Source organism: Etheostoma spectabile, chromosome 20 (assembly GCF_008692095.1).
Source record: "Etheostoma spectabile isolate EspeVRDwgs_2016 chromosome 20, UIUC_Espe_1.0, whole genome shotgun sequence".
In the NCBI taxonomy this organism is placed as follows: domain Eukaryota; kingdom Metazoa; phylum Chordata; class Actinopteri; order Perciformes; family Percidae; genus Etheostoma; species Etheostoma spectabile.
In genome coordinates, this window is record NC_045752.1 from 18,414,965 (window position 1) to 18,438,982 (window position 24,018).

At 40.2% G+C, this 24,018-nt stretch overlaps 2 protein-coding genes across 12 annotated transcripts in view; both read right to left on the reverse strand.

Annotated features, from left to right (window-relative positions):
- pxdn (peroxidasin) overlaps positions 1-6,166 on the reverse strand; it is a 68,724-nt gene extending 62,558 nt beyond the window's left edge. The window contains 1 exon segment of the mRNA XM_032500479.1: positions 5,914-6,166. Within this exon segment, the coding sequence (XP_032356370.1) occupies positions 5,914-6,098 (185 nt within the window). The 5' untranslated portion in view covers positions 6,099-6,166.
- Positions 6,167-10,182: 4,016 nt separating this feature from the next.
- Positions 10,183-24,018, reverse strand: part of myt1lb (myelin transcription factor 1-like, b) — a 108,620-nt gene continuing 94,784 nt past the window's right edge. For 6 of the 11 annotated variants that reach the window (XM_032500108.1, XM_032500117.1, XM_032500114.1 and 3 more), the window contains 11 exons: positions 21,350-21,471; positions 20,765-20,827; positions 19,883-19,951; positions 18,905-18,967; positions 18,571-18,654; positions 16,493-16,714; positions 15,875-15,969; positions 15,139-15,242; positions 14,879-15,022; positions 13,875-13,937; positions 10,183-12,902 (listed from right to left, as the gene is read on the reverse strand). In XM_032500108.1, the coding sequence (XP_032355999.1) occupies positions 12,762-12,902; positions 13,875-13,937; positions 14,879-15,022; positions 15,139-15,242; positions 15,875-15,969; positions 16,493-16,714; positions 18,571-18,654; positions 18,905-18,967; positions 19,883-19,951; positions 20,765-20,827; positions 21,350-21,471 (1,170 nt within the window). In that variant the 3' untranslated portion in view covers positions 10,183-12,761. The remainder of the gene's footprint in view (positions 12,903-13,874; positions 13,938-14,878; positions 15,023-15,138; positions 15,243-15,874; positions 15,970-16,492; positions 16,715-18,570; positions 18,655-18,904; positions 18,968-19,882; positions 19,952-20,764; positions 20,828-21,349; positions 21,472-24,018) is intronic. The other 5 variants (XM_032500115.1, XM_032500110.1, XM_032500109.1 and 2 more) reach the window with 4 other exon arrangements.

Here is a 24,018-nt window from a genome sequence, read left to right on the forward strand (position 1 = left end):
CGGTGCTAATGTCCTCGCATCCACTGCAATGATGTTTATATGAATATGGTTTAATTTTGCGTGAAAGCCGTGTCTGTGTTAAATCTCTCCTACTCTCTCTCCTCTTACTCCACGCAGCCCGGCCACACAGCGGCCAGGTCCACAATTCTGACATTTGTCCACAGTTTAAATTTTTTATTAACACAGCTGTATATTGTTAAGTATGAGGGGCAAACCTGTATTTGTACCAGTGTTTCCGCGGGTAACTCTGCTACCGCTGCCGCCACGGCAAAAAACACAGAACAAGTTATTGAATGCAACTAACTTCAGTTGGTAGAGGAACAGCGTGAGACGGAGCTGCTGGACCTGGACCTGGACCTGGACCTGGACCTGGACCAGAGATGTGACCCATGGCCAGAATACCATAGATCATAAAAATGCAGCACAGTGAAGATACAGACATTTCATACACACGATGTATGTATCCGCCATTCGACCCGTTCTGGACCCGTTCATAATGATCAGCCGTCTCTCTGAGAGTAGCGTCCATCTCACTCCCTCTCGCAGTTATAAACAGCCTATGTGACAATAAAATTTGTTTTGGTTAAAATTAACAAATAATCGTGAGAATAATCGCGATCAAAATTTTGATCAAAATAATCGTGATTATCATTTTGGCCATAATCGTGCAGCCCTAGCACCTATCACTAAGGCAAATTTCACATAAGTGTACTTATTGTGGCAATAAAACATTTCCTGATTCAGATTCTGCTTTATTTCTATATTAAAGTATTTCTGATTTCATGAGGCTGCCACGAAAATGTGTCTGCTTATCACAACCATTGCCATGCTGTGCATTTAAGATGACAACCTGGTGACACTGGGACACCAACCCCCACTGAATGACTCACCCGCCTTCCTGCATCTCCAAACACCAGATACACTTATGACTTGTTGTATTCAACACTGCCATTCACGCAACACACAGCCACTGGACTGAAAGCCATCCCCACATCTTTTTAACTTCCTGCAAACTTCTGAAGTATGCAGTTTCAAACGGGCCATTCACAGTAACGGTGTTTAAAAACCTCATTCATTATACTCAAATCCAACTGCATATCAGCATATATTGGAAGAAAAGCACTTTGCTGAAATCACAGAGTTACAAAAGACAAGACCGAGCCACTTCTTGAACCAGTGATTACAGATTCACAACTGACAGACATGTTCCTAGGCGTGCAGACCAGGGATGTAGTGGACGCTAAATGCACGTAAACGCCATTTATGCACCTCACAAAATTCGTAAATAGCGTTTACCCACCTCAAAAATGCGTTTATCTACCTCTAAATAGCATATCGTTCCTAAGCTTTTCTAAATTAAGCTTGTATTGTTTTAGTTTCATATTGTTCATTATAAGTTTTATAGGTTGTTAAACCTGAAGGCTGTTTTTATGGTTGTGCGGTGGATCCACGCAGAGCTTTCGTCGTAGCCTACGTAAATGGCAGTACATACTTGTGCGCTGGTGTGTGTGTGGAGTGTGTGGTAGAGCAAGAGAGAAGTAAGAGAGTGACGGCAATTAGCTTTGGAGCGAGTATCAACTCTATTGCGTCTCATGTAATGAATGGATTTTAAAAATGGATATCCGCCAGTTTTTTAACCCTTGTATTGTATTTGGGTCAAATTGACCCATTTTAAATTTTTAGAAGAAGAAAAATGGTACAAGTTAGATTTTTTTTCTGTAATAAACATGTATTCCTGACTCAATTCAGAAAATTACTCTGAATAGGACCACTTTTTCCAAGATAAGAATGATCACATAGTGTATTTTTAACAAGAATTATAACAAAAAACAAATCACACTTCCATTATTGTGTTCTAGTAAAGACTAATTGCATTCCCTAAACATATATATTATCTCAATTGTTTGAAATTGAGATAAAGACAAAAATTATTAATAGATTATGAAGACAATACAAGGGTTAAGCACCGTCAAACAGCAGCTCTCCTCCTGATGCCAGCAAACGGCCTTGGATTCAAGCCTAAAATGAGTGAGCTCGGAAAACCGTACTCAACTTGATGTTTGAGGTTAATTAGGTTCACATAGATTAACACCTCTGACTCAACAAGCCAGGTGCTGATTAGGTTACGCTTTTCAGATCCAAAGTTGCAAGTCACCTCTACCTCTTCCCATTAGCCCCTGTTACATTCAGGATATATTGTCAGATAAATAACAATGTAATTTCATGCATTCTCTGGAACTTAAGCCACTGAAAGTTAGTGACAACAAGCTGCCTTTGCTAATCAACTAGTTAATGTTATAGTAATATTATTAACCAACTACGTTTGCGGTGTAACCTGAAATAGAGATTCATTTCTCATAATTTGCTTACCAATAAAACACAATCTAGAGTGCAATGTCTTCACAACTAATTGTGGATGATGCTACATGGCTTCAATTCACAGACATAAAGTCCTTAGAGAAATAAAAAATGTAAAGGAGGGAGATAGAGAGAAGAGATGAGCAAAGAGGATGAAAAGAGGTGAGACAAACAGATTTCAACCATATTATTCCTTTTTAATCCGAACTTTGTGTGATCTATGAGGGAGCAACCAGTGATTCTCTTGGTATCAACAAATGTCACCGGTGACCGCGTGCGTCATGGTCCACCTGATCACAGAATTTCTAGTTTACCCACCTCTTTTTTTACCACTACACCCCTGGTGCAGACACATACTTTACGTATGTTTATAGTACAACTCTACAGTCACATTGTTGAAACTATTTCTTTTTAAATATATTTGAATATCAAAATAAGCAAATAGCCAAGATGTCCAAATATGGAACAGGGCTACTGACTTAACCCTTGTGTTGTCTTCCCGTCAACCATGAAAAAAAACACATTTTGGTTGCTTTTTTTTCAACATTATAGTTTTTTATGACATTTTTGTCACTTTTTCAATGTTGTGGGTGCTTTTTTTGATTTTTCCCAAAGTTGTTTTGATATTTTTAATGTTGACATTTCAAGAACATATTTCAATTTTTTGTGTCAACAAAAAATGAAAATGGGGTCAATTTGACCAGGACAACATGAGGGTCAAGAAATAACAAGCCTGTTACACTCACAACCTTTGATACTGCATGTCCTACAAAGATGTCAGACTTCTCTGCTTTTTCTTGAGCTGGCAAGCAAATACCAGTAAAAAAAAGAAGAAGAAAGAAAGTTTATTGATGATGGTAAAATAGTGCTAATGTAAAAGTAATTATTTCTCCAACTCTAGCAACTCCCTGGGAAGATATGCAACAGTGTCATTACAGTCAGGAAACACAATTTACCATTATGCCTCAAACAGAAAGTCCTTAGAGATAACAGCTGAAAACAAATGTAGGCCAGAGAGAACCGAAGCAATCTGGGGGGAAAACGTCAATGTTTCTTGGTCCAAGTGTCATGTAGAAAAGCTCTTGGCACAAAGCCCACATGCAGTAGTACTTCTGAGCCAAGACTTTTAATTCTACTGCGGTGGCCCAGAAAGAGGAAAAAGATGTTTTGAGTTTTAAGAAGTTGAAGACACAAACATTCATTGTTCGAAACAGTTCAGTTTAACACCTTTGTAATCTGGACAGTGTTGTCTTAAAACGAACATGCATAGTGTGTAGATGTGTAAATATGTAGATATGTATAGATGTTGTTTTTTTTAATAAATACAAACATATAACCAAGGAGTTTACCAGTCAATAGAAATCTATAATGAGTCAACAAAGTGCAATTTCTTTATTACTGAACTTTAAAAGTTCAATATTCACAACAAAGATAAGCAACACATCTCCCCGTGCAGTACTTCCTCTAGCGTTAAGTTGGGTTCAAAAAACAACCCTGATCTATCTTTATAGCACAAGGATGTACGCGACTACAGGAGCTGAGGACATTTAATCACAAATGAAACTGACTGAAATCATGCCATACCAATAAAGCGAAAATGTAATAAACAGATATAGTAAGACAATTTTTTTATTGCATTTAAATAATTACTAATGTTCAACTTTGTTTTGTTACCCAGCACTAGAAGTGAACAACTACCTCTCACACTATAGTATTCTTCTGAGAATGCATGCCATTCTAGGAATTTAAAACAATACTATCCACTATGCCAGGTGGAAGGAATAATGCAGTGCCTATAGCGCACATAGCTACAGGTCAAGTGTCTATACGACACACAACATCTTCACCCATTATTACTTAATCCTGCAAAGCTGTCAGGATATAGCCTAGAGGAAGAGCTTGAACCCTAAGGACCTTGGTTCCTACATTATTGCTTAAAAGCTAACCAAAGACCAAGAGAGAAATACACCTACACAACACACTCCTCTACAGATACCGTCTCTGTTAAAAGACATGTTTCCAATCCACTTTGATTACCATGTTATTAGGCTTAATGTGATCAGCCACAGCAAACAAACTGCAAGAATACTCTCAGGTGAGCACAAGTTTGGTGTAGAGTTCTCTCACTGCAGATGTTTTAAACATTTTATACAGCAGAAAGAGGGAAGGCTGGGTAGGAACATTATTCGTGTCTTGACATGACAGCCAAAAAAGAGGAAAAGGCGAAAAGTGAATGCTGTTTCGAAGCTTACCAGCACGAAGGCTTCTGGGAAACAAAAGCATACTCTCCTGCTCTGATCAGCCCTCTAAAAACATGCAGACACGTCCTACAGAAGATCTAAACAATCCTTTCATTGCTGTGGTGAAGGGTGGACTTTCATCTTTCCTGTGGGGGTATCTGGGCAGGGCTGATCCATGGGCTCCCTTCAAGGCTGTGGGCTGACCCCAGATGGAGGACAAGGCTAATTCATGCTGTTGTGGTACAGGCTGGCTGACTTGCCCCTTTGTCCCCATGTTTACAGCCTGAATGAAGCTAAAGACAAAGGGTGCAACATATTTTGGAGATTGGACAGATCTGAGCCTTTGTGTTCTGTCATTGCAGTTCTGAGAAACTGTGGCCAGCTACATCAAAAAAGGAAATTGTTTAGTTGTGTGACTGTAGCAGAGCCCTCCTGACAACCAGGACACATTCACAAGTGCTTGTCAAGTGAGAAGTATTTCCCCCCTTTCATCTCAGAGGGAATGTCAAACATGGAGTTTAACCTGTGCAACGCATAAGAACACATCCAAACTTTTCTGGCTACAGAGAAGGAAACAGCTTTGGAAAGGGCTCCATGTTGTGTCTCTATCACAATGTGATGATGTAAGGAGCCATTGTTAAAATCAAGCCTATTGTTTGCCAAGCCTGACATTGAACCGGATCTTTCCTTTAAATTAAGTAAGCCTACACATTTCCCCAAAACATGACAAACGTGACAACATAGCCCACACCGAAAAGAAGACTGCCAAAAAGGACTGGGGTTTTGATCAAATCTAACTGTACTCTGTCTCGTCACTTCTAACTGTATAGTTTCATTCACATTCATCAGCGCATGTCTCCATGTAGGACATGTTAACACGATGTAGTTCATCATACAAGCTCTCTCATGTAAGGACCTCTGTTGAACAGCCTGACCCTCCACATTGCTTGTGGCTGACTTCGCCAGCTGAGAGACCCTTAAAACCCAGTTCATTAACCTCTACAGCCAACTGCTGAACGCATTGGCAGGTGTCATAACTTAGTGAAAACGCTCTGGGACACTGTAATAACCTTTGCACTACCACAAAGCGTATGTTTTCCACAAGTCTAAAAAGTCTAAATTTCAACTTTAATCAGTGATTAAACATGAAACGTAACAAAAAAAACTCCGATTCAATAACGCAAAGAATGTCAACCGTTATAACTTTACCACAGGCCTTAAATGTGGGAAACGCCGGCTTTAGGCATTCATTGCATTCCCGTGTAGAGTGCCCAGAAGGCTTGTTCCCGTTAGATTTTAGGAAGAAGCTACTTACAGAATAGTAGTCTGAGGAGAAACGGCTGGTACGGTTTCCAAGTTTAGATGCATACATCTCACGGTGGTTCGGAAACATAAACAGCGACTCGGACAACAAAGACCAAACTGTGGCCCGTTAGCGAGCAAAAACAACGCCAGCGCGAGCAGACACGGAGAAAAGAGCTGGGCAGCCCGCAGCGCCATTGCTAGCAGTGAGCCGAGCAGAGCACAGACCGCCAGCTGCCCCTCTCACACTAACTAAGGGAGAGTTAGCTCCCTTGGGAGAGGGGGGGTGGGAGAGGGAGAGGGAGAGGGAGAGAGAGAGAGAGAAAAAAAAAAGAAGTGGGGCAGTGTGTTACAATCCCAGAAAAGGAAGTCCATCCAAAAGGAAGCTGAATGGAATGTATGATTATTTCTTATTTATTTGTCATAATTTGCTACAGCCTCCCTAAATCCCATGATTTAAACACATGACCTCCTTTGCAATTTGTACTTATCGCAAAGTTTGTTGTAGCCATGTAACATGTAGCAAAATATGAAGGTAATTAAAGTTTTGAGGCTGAAATGTTGCTGCATAACATGAATGACCCATTGTATTACTGTATCAATGTTGTAGCTGATATGATATAGGTGGACTTTACACTTTGGGTACTAATACGTTATGTTACACACATAGTAGCTAGCTCGAAGTCTATAGGCCTTTTAATTGTCAAATAAATGTAGCTAATGAGTAGTTATAAATAGATTCATAAGTAGCATGAAAAAATATTTAGTTAAAGTACTATTAGAATACTCCAACACTTGCTAGCTAGCTAGCTAGCTAGAGCAGACCATGTACTTCATCCAGGCCAGCTATTATATATTAGGCCTATTAATATAGCTAGATTACACCTGTGCTTATTCTGTCATGTTGAAATGTCTGCTTTAAAAGAGTCTTAGGGGAGCAGTTAGTAAGTGTTTAAAGAGCGAACTACGACAAAACATGACCAAAGAAATTCAAAGACAGCTTAGTTTACAGGGCCTCTGGTTTTTGTTTCGGCGTGTTCAGAAAAGTAGCCTACTGTTAGTTAGCTAAGCTGACGTTAGCAAGCAGAATGAAAGGTTACCGTATGTTTTAGCTAGCCTGATGTATAACTAAGTACAGTCAGCGTATTATTTTATCTATAAAACATATACATATACATATATACAAATACATATTTTACTGAAAATGAAATTGGCTTACCATTCTCTCAAACAAACAATGTAGGCAAATTTGTATTATCTATTTGTTTAGGTAAGCTAGTTCTTCAGGTAAGGGTGTAGGTTGCTTCGCATTTTGATTAATCCCAGGTGAGTTCTCGCAGTGGCGCACCAATCAGAAGCGAGAACGGGAACCATGCCTGTATGGATGTTTTTTTTTTTTTTTTTTTTTTTTTTTTTTTTTTTTTTTTTTTTTTTTATTGGGCATATAACAGTGACAGTATACAGCTGCAGGTGTGTACAATACAAACAGGTCAAGTACGCCAGGGGATTTACAAAAGAAAATAATTATAATAATATCTTATTACTGCAACAGGATATATAGATATATAGTGTTTAATATGAATAGACAGCTCTATGAAACTATGCCTGTTTGTTATAACTAGATGTTCAACATTTTATTAGCAATTAAAATCAGTTGACTTAAAACTGCAAAATTTACAAAGAGTATCAACCAATGGGCTAACTACAGCATTACTACTCCACGGAGTTCTTTTATTAATAGTTTGAGTTTGCTGACATCTGCTGGTAAATGTAGAAATAACTTATTGTTGAAGGTTAACTCATCAGGCATTTATTAGGCTGTTTGATGTTCTCACTGCACAGAATGAAATGTAAAGCTAAATGTAGCCTACCTTTCTATATTTTTGAAAAATGTGTTGTGCAAATACCAAAACATCCATTAAACAACAAAGGTTTTACTTACAAATTGGTAATTGCGGCTCTAATGAATACTTCTCTTGCTCAAACTGTCAATCAAATGACTGACAGCCTCAGCCCTGTTAACCATTAGAGCTCCTCTCCAGAACCTTTCATTTACAACCTAGGAGTAGACTGATCATTTATTTCCAATGTAAGCCTGTACTCAGCAGCAGCTCACCGTACAGCCTCCTTATTGGTCTATTATCTGAAATTGGAACTGCGCTCTGTATCCTTCCACATCTGTGTTCCTGATTGTTGCATTGTGTGGGGGAGAGAGGTAGTTGTGTCTGCTGTTGCTGGTATGCTGCGGTGTCATTGTTAGCATTTCCACCGCTAACAATGCTTTCCCATTGCTACTGTAAGCATTTCCACAGCCTTACAGACTGAAGGCACAGATTAACAGTGGAAGCATTGTTTCAGAATAATCTATGGAATGTACAGGGAGCTCTAGTGGAAATATTGTATTATATCAATTTTTACTCAATTCTTCTTCTCACAAAGGACATTATTGCTGTCTATCCACACTATCTATTTGCCGTTACTGCAGAAAGTTAATCTTACTCTAAAACAAAGGCTATTTTGGCATCACTAGTACCTTATTTGTTAATTTAGATTTTAACCTTATTAAGTTACATTTAAAGTCAAATCACTACACAATGGACTATGACTCTAAAAAAAGGACACACATAGCCTACATTCACACATAAGTTCATTGCTGTATATTTGTCAAAAACACACTCCTAGGTCATATTTGAAGCCTTATTTTCCAAGTTGATAAATGTTCCACAGACCACAGTACACCCAAATCCAGTGGTGGACATAGGCTGTCTAAAGGGACAGGGCCCGGGGGAAAAGGGCACCAGCTGTCTGTGGTGACCAGTGTGGTCGTAGAGTCTGTTAGGGCCCTATAGGCAAAACTTCGAAATGGGCCCCTCCATTATGTTATAAATAATTTGACATCAACAAAAAATGTCAGAAATATAAACCTTTTTTTAATTTCAAATGTTGACATCAGTTAAATCTTCAAAATATAAATATAAGGAACATTAAAAACACAGAACGCTAAAACGTCCCATTGTAAATAACCCACATTATAAGGCCAGTGCTATCAGTATCAACACCCTTCCAGCATTGATTTGGCAAACGGTGCTTCCAGACCTTGGCTACTACAAGTGTTACCACTATGTCCTCATGAAAACACTTTTCAAAATTGTGTGGCCCTAAGAAAGAGTCATAACTCACCTCCTACCGTTACCTGTACCTCGCTGAACTGCTATGGCTCGTACGCTTTTGACTGCCATGCCTATCTTTCTCTTTTTTTTTATTATTATTTTTTGGGGCATTTCCACCTTTAATCATAAGGATGGCTTATAGAGACTAAGGGGGGGGAAGACATGCAGGGACTCCCCGCAGGTCGGGTTCAAACCCTGGGTTTCTGTTTCAAGACAGGAGCCAACGCATTAAGAGATTGTTGTAGGAACCAACGTAGCTTAATAATAATAACTTATATATAACTTATAATAATAACTTATATATAGCGCATTCCATGAAACCCACGGACGCTTTACACAGGTACAGGGGGACAAGGGAAAAGAAAGTAGTAGGCCAACACGAACACAGACTAAAAGGAAATAAAAACATCTCCGCCAAATGGAAGGGGGGGGGGGGGGGGGGGGGGAAGTATCAGCCACTATAACAGATAACTTCAAAAATAAAATTAAAATACAAATAGGCCTACTCCATAAAGACATCTCCTGCTACCTTTTACCTGGCTGGATACTCACTACTAGGCTACTAACCTTCAGAGAACCATAACCTAACGTTCCCTAAACGCTTCCGGTGATCAGCCGAAATCGGTGACCCATCACAGTGTGTGCTCTGTAGCGCCCTCTACCTGCCCTAAATCGTTTAGTGACTTCGCGGGAAAAAATCAAACCCGGGCAAAGGCGTTAGTAAAAACTAGCGTTCTTCTCCCATTTAGTCTCGTTTGCCCAGAACTGTTGGTCTTGTTTACAGGCCAGTTATGATCATCAGATGAAACTTACATATAGTTACTTTAATCTTGGAAACTGAACCTAATTTTCATCAGCAAGTCACTGGAATGATTCGTCTTTGTTGTACATCATAAGGTGCACCCATGGTGTAGTTTGGGTTTGCTGACATCTGCTGGTGTGTGTGTGTGTGTGTGTGTGTAGTAAGTAGGAGTTACCCCCTTTGAGGCACATTTGTGATACTGGACTATGTAAAATAAAATGGATCGTTTCAGAATGAATATGCAGTTGGGTTCTGAAGTATCGATCTGTAATGAACACAAATCATATCAATAAATCATAAAACAGGCCTCTGGCAACACATTTTTTTCTTTATTCAGAGTAAGATGTGTCAACATCCAGCATGACAAAAATTGTACAAAGTTCACAATTTATAAATGAAATATCACAGCAACTTGTGATCTCACACATTTATAGCAAAATTAAAATGTCAACAAATCCATGCTGTGTAGTACAAAAATAAATCAAACTTCAGTTCCACAGAGAGCACAATAGTTTATACAAAATCCTGTCTTTGTTAATGGTCACCGAAAACAATCTCAAAATGAATTGGCTCAAATAAAAACAATAAACTCTGATGAATTCACAATAATTTATATGAAAAGTCAGCTTTCTAAATATGTGACAACCTTTTTGTGTTCCCTATAGATAGTCACAGATAACTCTATTCAGATTTGTTATTTATGTACCAACATCAGACGAGCAGCCGGTTTGTGCTTTAAAATCCCTTTTTCCCTTTTAATTGATAATGAGAATTAATTCAAAAACTGGTACTAGCTATTACTCTACTGAAGCATTACTATATTGGCAAAAAAGCTGCAGACACGATGCTGTGGAAAAGGCGTATGCAGTCATGGATGATGGGTAGTAGAGTCCTGAAAGAGGACAGTAAAGTACAATAGATGAGATTCAATCAGGTGAACGACAAGCACCTTCTGCATTAGCTCTCAAAAAGGCAATTCTGAACATGATCGCTAACAACTAGAACAACAGAATGGAGGGGTGCATACAGTCAGGCATATGGGCGCGACGCTGGGTTGTATCACCCCTCGAAGGTCTTGTTTCACCATTTCTTCAGCTTTTTTCTTTTTTTAAAACCTTGAATTGATTGACTATTTAATCCTCTGTACAGTGATTAGATATAAAGTGCTGCTGGGGGGGGGATAACTTCATCTTCCTAAAACATAGCAAAAATGAAAGGACAATGTTTTTACACTCTGATAATAGCCTACAGTATAACTGCTATGGTTATAATCATCCTCTTCTCTGATTTCAAGTCCCTGTTCTTCCTCTCTCAGTGGTACCAAATCCACACCTACAGTGGCTCCAAGCAGTTGGTTGCTCCAATCGTGTGCCAAAGAGGTCATCTGGAAAATTGCACGCCGCCGTACGTAAGGATAATATCTTCAAGGACAAGTGCAAATAGTCTACTGGCACATAAGTGGGGACAGTGACCCTGTAAGTCCCGCTGTCGTACTCTATAAATACTCTTTACAAAACCCTCTGAAACCCTCCTTTTAGGCTCTTGGGTACTGCTTTTAGTTTCTGTAAGAACATCAAAACATGGAAACGAAGGTGTCCCTGTGCAAAAATCGTACAGAAAAAAAGTGGAACTCATATACTTTCGCTTCTAAAACGCAATGTCCAGGATCCCTCCTCTTTTTTTTATTTTTTAAAAAGACTTTTTGTATTAAAAGATTTGTATAAAAATCAATATTTTACATAGGCTATATTAAAAAGATTCATGTTACCCGGCTATGCTTATAAACAAGAAATTGCATATACCCAACATTTTTATTTTTTCCTCTGCAGATTGCATCCCACACTTACTATAAACAAATGATTTAGTTATAATATTGCTGAGACATTTCTTAATCCTAGCAACACAAGTCTCGAAATTGCGCAGATTTGATACCAGAAAGGCTAGGATGTGGTCTCTATACGTCATTGTCCTTACACATCATTTCTATTCGAGATTAGTTAGGGATGAGCATGTGAACATGCATGCACTGTATGTGTTCCTCTAGGAATCAATTGGCTCTCCTAGATAATGGGATTTCCACCATCGGGTTTCCGTGTAATGATGTTTACAATATAACTATTCATACATACATTCATACATACATCAGGTCAGTTTCCTCTCCGGATTCATTTACAGCACCAATTAAAAATGCCCCCACCTACAGCGACACATCTTCTTCTTTTTTTTTCTTCATCAAAACAAAACACAAACGTTTCTCAAGCATTGTCAGAAAATAAAGCGCTTTCGCGAACCAGTTCTTGCTTTTGAACAATCTACACGCAAGAAGAAGAAAAAACAAACATCTAAAATCATCAAGTCCAAAATCATCCAGTGAGGAGCGAGATGAGTAGCTTCCTCCTTGCTTGTAGTTTTTTCATCTTTATTTCACTGTCCAGTTTTTTTTTGTTGTTGTTTTTTTTTCATCTAAAATGCTTTGATGTCAAGCAATAGAAAGAACTCGCGTCCCATTAGCATTAGCTTACTGTTCAGAAATATACACTAAAAATGTGCATACATGAGCAGCTAGAAACATCACATGACACTATGTCAGCTCATATGAAAACGTACAAAATGTGAATGTCCTCAAAAACTATTTTGCCTTTCACTCTTAAATGTTCTTCCTCAAAGCAAGGCCCAAAAAGAAAAGAAAAGAAAGAAATAATCGTGAGGGTTTTTAAGCATCACACCTCTTCTTTTTTTTTTTTAAACAACAAAATTTAGAATATATAACACTATATAAGATACTGCACCCCACCGAGGTGACCAAACCATCACTGCCCTGCTTGTATGTGGATTTGATACATCGACCCGCACCTGCATGGGGGAACAAAAATCTCCCTTGCTGAATAGTTACACTTGAATCCCTTGAACAGCCTGCTTGATGTTTTCCAACAAGGCTTTGTTTTCTGGGCTCTGGAACTGGTCCTGGTTTGAGTACATATCCGTTAGAGTGGTGACGTAGGCGTCAAAGTTCTGCTCGCTTATTGGCTCCTGCAGGACCAAAACACACAACATGGAGACTATTAGAAGAAAACAGGAGGTGAGGGAGGATGTGACCCTCCTGTTGTCCTCGGGTCGAGTCGGACGTGGCCAGGTTAGCTCAGCCGGTAGAGCGGGCGCACGTATATAGAGCTTTATTCCTCAACGCGGGAGGTCCAGGGTCTGAGTCCGACCTGTGACGGTTTCCTGCATGTCTTCCCCCCCCCTCTCTTTCTCACCTTTCACGTCTCAGCTGTCCTAACAATTAAAAAGGCAGAAATGCCCCCAAAAAATTATCTGAAAAAAAAAAGAAAGTCTGACCCGTTTGCAAAGTTTTTTATATCGGAAATTTGGGTCTTCTTTTACACAAATTGCCCCAAAATACCAGTGACAGTTCCATACAACAGTACACTTAAGATTTGTGTATTTTGTATTAAATTTTTTTTTTTAAATGGTTTCAAAACAGTATCTAAACTTTGACATTCTGTGATTATCAATCAACTTAATTACTTAATAGTCAAAATAATTCATAAGTTTTGTTTGTTTTTTTTTAACCCAAAAATTAGATTGCCTATAATTTCATATAGCCTACATGAGCTTAATTGACCTTGATTTCCAAAACAAGTGTAAAAGTACTGGTTTTATACTGGCGGTAGTGAAGGAATAGCACCGGAAAAACGTCAAAAGCGTCGGGAAAACTCCCCCCAAAAATCAGTTGTTTCCAGTTTTGACGTGGAAAAAGACAACAAGTGCATGGTCGACGAGAAGACAACACAAGGGTTAAGATGTCCAAACATATTCGTATATAATGTGTATGTGTTATTTAGTATTGATTAGGTATTCAGTTCCTTTAAATATCCAATCCTTATGGTCTCTATTTGTTTCCATACATACAATGACAACATTCATAGAGGAAGTGAAATACAATACCGAAGTACGGAGTGTGAAAAAAAGCAATTTAAATGACATAAGCCATGGACTTACTTGCTGGTGCAACTGTAAGCAGCTGTTATTCCTCAGAGGGGGCTCTTTGTGTGCCATAGGTTTCTATGGAGGGAAAGGAGGGACACCTTTGTTTTAGCTTAGTGGGATTTGAGAAACTAAATCATTATTCTTACATTTAAAACGCTAGGTTGAAGCATTTGGTATACAGCCACATATAGAAGATTAACTGAAAAAATAGAAGGTGGACATAGATGAAGTCGTATAAAGACAAACAGAGCCAGGCCAGCCAATGGTGTCAGAGTGGTTATAAGGAGGTGCAATTCTAACTTAAATCCTTGCTTAAATTAGACTAATCTGGTAAAAGTAATAACTGCTAAAATATTCTGTAAAAGGAGGATATGGTTATAAAAATAGGTTGCCATTTAGACAAGACTCTTAACTGAGGAAAAAAAGAATTCCTTTATCATTGAATGTTAACTAATCCATTATGCAAGAGGATATTGTGAAAGAATGTCATAGTAAAGGATGAAGAAAAGGATGAAATAGTGTGTGATTACTTTTAAACTCTTTGCAACAGAATGTAAAACTTCTTTGCTTTTTTTCAAGTATGACAGCAAATAGAAGGTGTCTGAAGCACATGGATGATAAAAAAAATAAGTCAACCACTTTGCTATACACTTTACAATAAAGCCTTTAATCATCTTACCATTCAAAAAGCACACACATGCAGACACACACACACACACACACACAGAACATCAATATATACTACTGTATATACACTTTTGATTCACCTAAACTGTAAAATATAGCATAGATTTCTGTTTTTAGAGTTGCTACCTCTGTAAAAAAGAAAATGCCTAATCAAACCTCATTTCTCAACTCCCCCTCAATGTTTGGAAAGACAAGCAATGCTCCACATTTTAGACTAAGCATGCACAATAGGCTGTGGATAAATACACAAATAAATAAATAAGCTGCTATAATACTACGGTTAGCTAGATTCTGCAACTTTCCGGCTTGCCATTCCTGGTGGCCCTTACCATATGAGGGAGCTGGACATTAGCTAAACTGTTAATCAGTGACTGGCTGAGGTTGGCCAGCTCATGCAGGAGAGATTCATTTTGCTGTTCAATCACCTTGTTTTCCTCCTCTATGGACTTCAGACTGGACTCCATTGTTGTAATCTGAGGAGAGGGCGGGAGGGAGGATGAGAGGATGTTACAGGTTCACACCACACCACTGCTGACTCAGATATGGAGAAACGCAGGCCAACGAATGTAGCAGACCGGACGTGACTTACCTGTGTTCGAAGTTTGATCATGTCCGCTTCCACTTGTGAATTTGATTCACTTAAATCTTTGATTTCTTCATCCAGCTGTTTGATATCCTCTTCGTGCTCCAGTCCTACAGCGGAGCAACAATGACAACGAGCCATTAGTACAAGGCCTCAGTCGCACATCCGATTAACGGCCTTCATGTTGAACTGCAGTAATTAAATATGACTACGTAGCTAAGTAAGAATTCTGCTGGACACTGTGTGTGTGTGTGTGTGTGTGTGTGTGTGTGTGTGTGTGTGTGTGTGTGTGTGTGTGTGCGTGTGCGTGTGTGTGCGTGTTTCTGTCTTCACCTCTCCAATAGAACTGGGGCAGACCAATTCAGCTGATTAAGACTCAACATCCTACAGACAAAATACATTATGATCCTGTCACATGCCTTTATGAAGCGTTAAACTCCAATGGAGTCAAGGGTGAAGTGTTGGGAACACAGATCACAGATGGAGCACACAACCACAATCCAGTTCAGATATCCCATGTCTGATTTCTGTCAAGTATGCCCAGCCCTGTTCTTCCAGATTGGAGCCACTCTTCTCATTATTTACGTCATATCCCTGAATGGCTGTTTATTTCCAATGCAAGCTTTGACTCAGACAATGCTCGCCACACACACACACAGACACACACAGACACACAGACACACAGACACACACACAGACACACACACACACACACACACACACACGCGGTAGTTGTAGTTACCGTTGCTGGCACGTTGCTGCTTTATTGTTAGCATTTCCACTCCGGAGAGCCTAGCTTTCCTCATGGCGGAGGTGGCTCGTGGACAACCCGACAGGCTGAAGAGAAAGCATTGTTTTAGTATATTACAGACAGACAGACAGGGTTTAATATATAGGGAGGCTGAGAAGAAATATTACTTAAATGTCAGTCTTAAAGGACTAGTTCAACGATTGCTTTCTTGACAATAGTTTGATGGGAGCTTGCCTACCACTCTCAAAACCATGGTAGGGATATCTTTGGCGTTGATGCAAAAAGGGGAGAGGGAGAGCTGCACGAAGGGTTCTACTTGAAATTCTGGCGTTCAGTTTTACTTCTTTTACCTACTGCAGCTTTAACATGTTACGTGTTGTTTTTTTAAATCTGCACAAAACCCAAAAGTGTTTGTACTCTTCACTGAATTTATCTTGGTTATATGTATCAGTTTAAAGGTAAAGCATTCAAAGCATTTGTTAAATCTCAAGGATTCACATAATGTGTTCTGGTAAGTAATACTGAATGTATGAATATACTAAATGAACATTACACATTTACTCTTCAAATCTTAATATGTAGTTTCCCAGCCAAGTTCTGCAGACCCACCTCCGATGTGTCAGGAAGCTGCCGCTGACGTGACCCGAGCCGTCACAGCCCGGTGTGGGGCAGGACATGCCCTCTGTCTTGCCAGACTTCCATGTGAACTGGATGCCATTTAGGTAGCCGTCCTTTTGTCTCTTGGCTGCTATGGGGCATCCGGACGCGCTTCTGTGGGACGCATACTTCCCTGTAACGTGTCCCTGACCATCACAACCTGGGACTGGACACCTGGGGATGAGAGGAGACACACTTAACGCTTTAATTAATTTATTTTTTTGTTCACACATGCATTCATTCAACAACAACCTTCATTTGTATTCAAAGTTGATCATCTCATCTCTTCATCATATTGGTGACATCATCCTTTATTCCATCAAAGACTGACCAGTTGAGTCTCAGCCACTGGCTCTCTGGTACACTACAGTATGTTTGCCTACACACCATACACTGTATGAGTGAGTATCATTTTTCTGTATCCTTCTATCTCTGCTGCTGTGATATAAACAAAGATACCGTCATCTTATTTAAAGGTGTCCCACAGGCAGCCTTATCGCAGTTTTGGAATGCTGACAGTGCATCAACCCCAGTGCTAATCAGATGCAATGAGGCAGTAAATTATTCCAAATGTCACAGCTCGCAAAATGGATTATGTGTAAAGCCAAAGCTACAGTTGTGAAAGTATCAATTCTGTGTGCAAACAGCAGCTACCTGGTGTTACTTCAGCTTTATGGCTTTGTGACACTGCTGTCTGCCACAGTGTCTTTATCTGTTGTATTAGAGATCTTTCCCCCAGTAAATATAGATTAGAAGTCAAAGGGATCCATCCAGCCAGGCTCTAAAACCTTAACCCAGAGTGTTCGGACTTTCCATTCCATCAAACAACAACATCAGATCAATTCTTTAGTTAACCTTTTGATATTAAAGGTCCCATGGCATGAATAATTTCACTTTATGAGGTTTTTTTAACATTAATATGAGTTCCCCCAGCCTGCCTGTGGTCCCCCAGTGGCTAGAAATGGCAATAGGTGTAAACCCAGCCCTGGGTATCCTGCTCTGCCTTTGAGAAAATGAAAGCTCAGATGGGCCGATCTTGCTTCTTATGAGGTCATAAGGGGCAAGGTTACCTCCCCATTCTTGTCTCTGCCCGCCCAGAAAATTTGGCCCACCCATTTGAAAAAAAGAAACATCATGGCTTTCAAACGAGCAAAGTGGCAGCCACGCAGAAACTCAAGATTACATCTTCTTAAGAGTCCATCAGGTTTTTTTAATCCTCCGTGTCCTCCTTGGCTACTAGGAAGGAGGGGAGGGTGCGCTGTCACAGAAGGCATTACTTAGAATTCCTCATGGGGGCGGCAGTAACTATACGTACTATAGCTTTAAGTTCCTTACTTGTTTCCAAAGCTCAAACTGTGAACACAAATATTTTACAAAGCTATTTTTATGTCAACAGAGCACACTGGCAGGGTTACCTGTGGCAAACTGTCCTCCGAATCCAACAGAATGACAAGGATTAGATCGATAATGGCCAATGTGTGTTATTTGTTCTCTGCACCACCAGAGAAATCAATGCAGCTGCAGGGATGAGGCCAGAGAAGCCCATTGTGGGATTTAGGCAGAGCCCAATCAATCTCTCTCTACCTCTCTCTCCCCCTCTCTGCTTGTCTGCACTCTGCCTTTCCTTACCTGTGTATCTGCAGGAGTTTACCAGAGACTGCAGAATCTCCTCTCTCTAAGCTTCTACAACCTTGTTCCTCTGAAATTTGTCCTGCACCTTCAGATTTGGTTTGGGACTTCACACTCATAGCACATTTGTCTTGTCAGAGCTAAAACTGACTTGTTCCTGTTTACATCAGTGCACACCCAAGAGCACTGTACTGATTAGAAAACAGCACATTGCTCTTTTGTTCCCATTCACGCAACTTGCATAATTTTAAAACAGGAAAAATGAGTTGAGTGTCATGTTTTATATTTCAAATTGGAAATGTAAAGTAAGCCGTGAACAGTGAGCAGTGTTGAGAGCAGGAGTTTTAGTTTAAGGGTTTTAAAGGGAGACAGAAGACTGATGAGCAGTGTCCCAACTGTACCTGATAGGTTCCTGGTCCTCCTTGTTCTCTTTACTGTGGATGATCTTTATCCCACTTTTCCTGGCCCGCGGACACCCTGAGAGACTGCAGACAAATGACAGTGTTACAAAGTTGAAGCATACGGTCTGTGTGTGTGTGTGTGTGTGTGTGTGTGTGTGTGTGTGTGTGTGTGTGTGTGTGTGTGTGTGTGTGTGTGTCCATGTGAGACACAGAGAGAGAGGTGGAAAAAAGTAGAAACGGAGGAAAGTAAGATTGCACTAGGCAAATTTAGGAAGTATGCTAGAAAGAAAAGAGAGATGTTTTGAGGTTTCTGTATGCAGTATGTATGTCGTACCTTCTGTGTGAGGCGTAGTTGCCAGTGATATGTCCCGAACCATCGCACCCTGGTGTCGGGCACCTGGGGCAGAAAACACAAAAAGGGCTCAGGGTCTACAGCAAAGGTTTAGCATCTTGAGGATAATACTATACCTCATGTCTTGTATATCATTCATAGCTTTTACAGTCGTTGTTAAGTCCATTGTCTATTAAATGCGAAAGCACAGGTGCAAATATGAAAGGATCTCTAAAATGATCTCCATAATAAAAGTGAGCATACATGGTCCATTAATGGTGTAGCCACAGCACTAATATTTTTATTTAACTGTTTAAAACTTTGGATAAATGAAGACATTTGTGTGACTTGTGATTTGTGTATACAGCACAGGGGCTTGAGGTTAAATAATGCATTAATTAGACTATGTTCATATATTTTTTTAAAGTTGCACATCTAGGACAGGCAAATGTATTATCCATGTTAGCAACTTTGGCACCAGCAAGATATAATGTACATTTGTTGTCTGTTCATTGATTCACAATTGCATTTTCTGTGCTGCATTCAAGATTTCAACATTATAAACTTGAAATACTGTGTATGTGTATATATATATATATATATATATATATATATATATATATATATATAGCCACTCAATAGATTACCATGTTTTGTTTTTTTTGGCTGGTGAGTGAAGCAAATCTACCAGCCACTTTCATATTTAACAAGCATTTGGCTAGTGTTGAACTACGTATACATGTGTTGGCTACTAACAGTACTTGTTAGAAGGATCAATGCATTGTTGGTTCAGGTCTTATAGAAAAATTTAATGACAAGATAAAAATATAGAATATCTTCAGTCTGGAAATTGTTTTTTTATAGAAAGGAGTGAAACACAGCTCAAGGACTCCATATTTAAGCAGCCTTTTTCTGTTTCTATCCATACTTGAGCAAGACATACAAATCATACATGTATTTGTGAATCATCTCACGCCTTACTTGAGCTCTTGTGCGTTGTTGGCCAGCATACTTCGGATGCTTTTATCAGCTAAAGGACAACCTGAGAGACTGAAAAATACACCAGTGGAACATTTAATTACACCAGAATGACAAGTCACCCCAACCACTGTAACACAAAGTAATCTCTCAGACCACACTCATCTCTACACAGACATATTGAAATACATGCATACATAAAACATCAACCAGGAAATGCAAAATAAAGCCATGATGCAAGGGCAGGGGGTTGATTTAAATTTGAATAAGTTAACCCTCTGAGTATTTGTATTCATACAAGGAACTCTTGTTTTCATCCATGGTGTGTTCTGCACTGCATTCAAACAGAACTGAGAGAATAAAGAATAGTAAATTAACATATGGGGTTGCTTTCAAAGACTAGAACTCAGTTGGACACGCAAACTTGTTTAGGGAAAATCTCATGTATGTGCAGCCATGTCAGCCTCCAGTCTGATATCATTCCATCCTTGCAGACTCCTCTCACACTGCAACACTCAATAATTCTGCTTACGTCTTCTTACTCTGAATGGTACATGCTTAGGTTGCATTGCACTGTGGGAAATGCTTGAATGACTGAAAAATCAGCTTAAAAGGCTTTGTACCCAGCCGATTGAGAAATAATTTTACATGTTATATACAACCTTTAACTAATTTAGTTTGTTACTTCGTGATAGCCTTGTTTCAGGATGGGATGTTGCCAATAGTCAAAGGGCTAACACATGAGAGAGAGAGAGAGAGAGAGAGAGAGAGAGAGAGAGAGAGAGAGAGATTCTGCCTACAGGTGTTTGACAGCATAGTCAAGGTAAGCTGAAAACAATTAAGAGAAATAGACTTAGAATCCACCAGGAGAAAAGGAAGTCACACCTTCGATGTGAGGAGAAATTGCTCGTCAAATGACCACTTCCATCACACCCCGGTGTGGGACAGCTGTCACCGGAAAAATAGACAGATTTATAAGCCCAAAGGTAAGGAGAAGAAAATGTGAAAATTACAGAAAAAGGGGTTGTTCCTGATTTTTTCCCCCCCATTCTTGGTTTTCATTGTTTCCAGTTTAGCTTCACTGTCTGTGATTAATATTGTGGTTCCCGGGATCAGCCACACTTGATATGGTATGACAGTGTTGTGTCTTGTAAAGATAAAGCATCAAAAGAAGGAAAATACAATGAAGGCATCAGTAGAAGCTACCGCCTCAGAGATTATAGAGTGGACAAAAACAGATAAAGCTGTTAAATAAAAGTCATATAGCGAGCCAGCAGCACAGGATGGGGAAGGGAGAGAAAAAGGGCAGTGGTTCTCTGAGGTAAGCTGAAGCAAATAGTATGAAGAAAACAAAAGAAAGAAATAAGATGGGGGGGGGGGGGGGGGGGGGGGGGGGAAAGCAAAGCATGAGTGGGGTTAGGGTGGACAGAAGGAACGCTGGGGTGCTGGGAAGAGTAGGAGGGCTCTTACGTTATCAGGTCCTTCTTACTCTCCTTGCACTGGACATACTTGGGCTTGGGGCTGGGCATGGTAACATCTGTGGTGTAGGAGCGGTCATCCAGCAAGTCATGGAAGGGGTCCAGGTCATCCGGCTGAGATTGGGGTGGAAACAGAGGGAAGAGAGACAGATGAGAGGAGAGAGAAAGGGAAGGAAAGGGGAAGAGACAGATTAGGAGGGCTGTTTTGTTTCTCACTCCATAATTACACATTTTCAAGAAATCCTGCGTGTGTGCACATAGAATAGGAGCAACAGTCAGTTGGAGTCATACTGTAAAAATAACAGATGTAGCATCAGTGACATCACACAATGGTTTGTTTTGAAGCCTTAAGTTTGGCAATTTGGCTGTGGCCATTTATTTATTATTTTTTTTAAACTAGACGTAATGATGTAAGACGAGAGGGTGGAGTTGGTTGGGGAGGATTACGCAGCTATAAGCCAGTGTTGTTTATGGTTGCAATGGCGCTGAGCTAAATGCTAAAGAGGGAAAATTGCCGATTTTTAACCCTTCTGAAGAGAATCGTCAAGTGGACCCCTTTGGGCAACGGCCATCATTCATCTGCATTCGGCAGCACACAGAAAATCAGCAGACTTTCTCAGAAGCTGAAGCGCTGCAACTTTTGTTACTTGGGCGGAGTGATTTGCTAGCAGCACAGGAGAAGCCCCGCGGTAAGGAGCAGAAAGTAATAACAATGCTTTTCAGGTGTTTCGCTAATCACTCCGCCCAGGTAGCAGTGCTTCGGCTTCTGAGAATATAGTTCCCAGTTTGTTTACGGTTAGAATATGGCTGTGTCTCATGTGACCTGGTTATTTGTACACGCTGTGACTATAGTAATCAAATCATATAAATAGGAAAATGTTGGCGTTATTTTGTCACTTCTTCGAAGCAGTAGGCTAGTTGGAGCCAGTTACCTACAGCATCTGTGGTAAGGTAGGCTAGCGGTGTGGTGCGCTAGGCTAGCGGTGTGGGTTTAATTTACTAAATATACTGTACATCATGCTGTATTGAAAAAAGTAACAATTGAGACAAACGTATTATGAAAATGTTTACAAGAAGTAGGCTCCTTTTCTCATAGACTTTAATATAAAGACACTTCTTTTTGGAGCCAGTGGAGTTGCCCCTTGCTGGTTAGAAGGCATTTTATTAACTGGAACATGATAAAAACTTATATCTGGAGACTTTTTAATAATCAGCCCTATTCCTTCACCTTCCATACTTTGTCTGTTTTTAGCCATGCGCCCGCACACACACACACACACACACCTGTCAGACCATAGAGTATTGTCAATTTGAATGCTAATGGTTGAGCCTGTGTGACTAGTGAGCCTCACCTGTCAGTCTAACAGAGCTAGAAAATAGATTCCCTGGGAGGAAATAATGACAAAGTGCCAGACTAACTGTGTGTGTGTGTGTGTGTGTGTGTGTGTGTGTGTGTGTCTGTGTGTGTTTGGGTGCGCTCAATCGTGGGCAGGGCCTGAAATTAACACCTGACCACCCGCCAAATGCGAGTAAATTTAGCAATTGGCGGGTTACTCTTTCAATCAACCTGCCTTAGCAACAGTTTTTGAAACTGTTGTTCTTTTACATTTAAACGAAGTCTCCCATTTCGTTGGATTTTAGCTAAAAATATGGCGGCACATTACTGGGGTAAAGAGGCCAGCTGAAACGAACAATCAACAAAAAGATGAGCATGAGTCAAAGAAAAGTAAAAGAAGACAATTGGTGACAACGGCAAGGTTTGTGAGGGTCTGATTTATGACAGCAGTACAGAACAAATGTACTGCAGTGACTGTCGTGTGTATAGCTCAGAGAAAGCAAAGTCAAATCTTTTTGTAATCAAGACTAAAAACTTAAAATTAGAAGCAATTAAGAACCACGAGTCATCAAAAAGCCACCTACACACGATAAGTTGTACACTATCAAAGACTGCGCTTCCGGAGGAGACGGTTTCTGTCAAAGCACTGACGTCCATGAAAGCAGCGCAGTTGGAGAGGATGCGACTGCTGTTTTGGAACGTTCATGTGATTCCTGTTTTTCACCTTTTATAAAGGCAAAAAAAACCCTGGCTGGTAAAAAGTCACTGTGGCCGCCCAGTGGCTGGTCTTCAAAAAAGTTAACTTCAGGCCCTGCTCGTGGGTTTGTACATGTTCACTGAGCATTCTTGTGTGCACGCATGAACAGAACATTCAGGGAGTTGGCTGGTTCTGATCTTGTAATGCACCAGCCAGTCACTAGATGGCACTGTGGTGTAGTTTCAGACCGCTGCTGGCTGGGCTATGTGGGGCTATGCTTTGTCTGCAGTGCATGCAGCCAGGGCTTGACGGCTGTTGATGCAAATCCTCTTTCCTTTCTTCCATGCTTGCAGTGTATGTACAGTAATGCCCATAAAGAAACAGGTCCAGATACAGCCCAAATTATCCAGCGCTCAAGCTGTCTCGGAGTGTGTGATGCTGGGTCAGCCAGCGAGCTTCTCCAATTAAAGGGAGCGCAGGCTGAGAGGCAGACAGGAAGGAGAACGACACATGCATACATACAGAGATGCAGAGCAGAAAGTAGGCTAGGGATGGCACTCGCATGTACACACAGACACACTCCCAAAGAGACATGGGTACAGAGACACACACACACACACACACACAC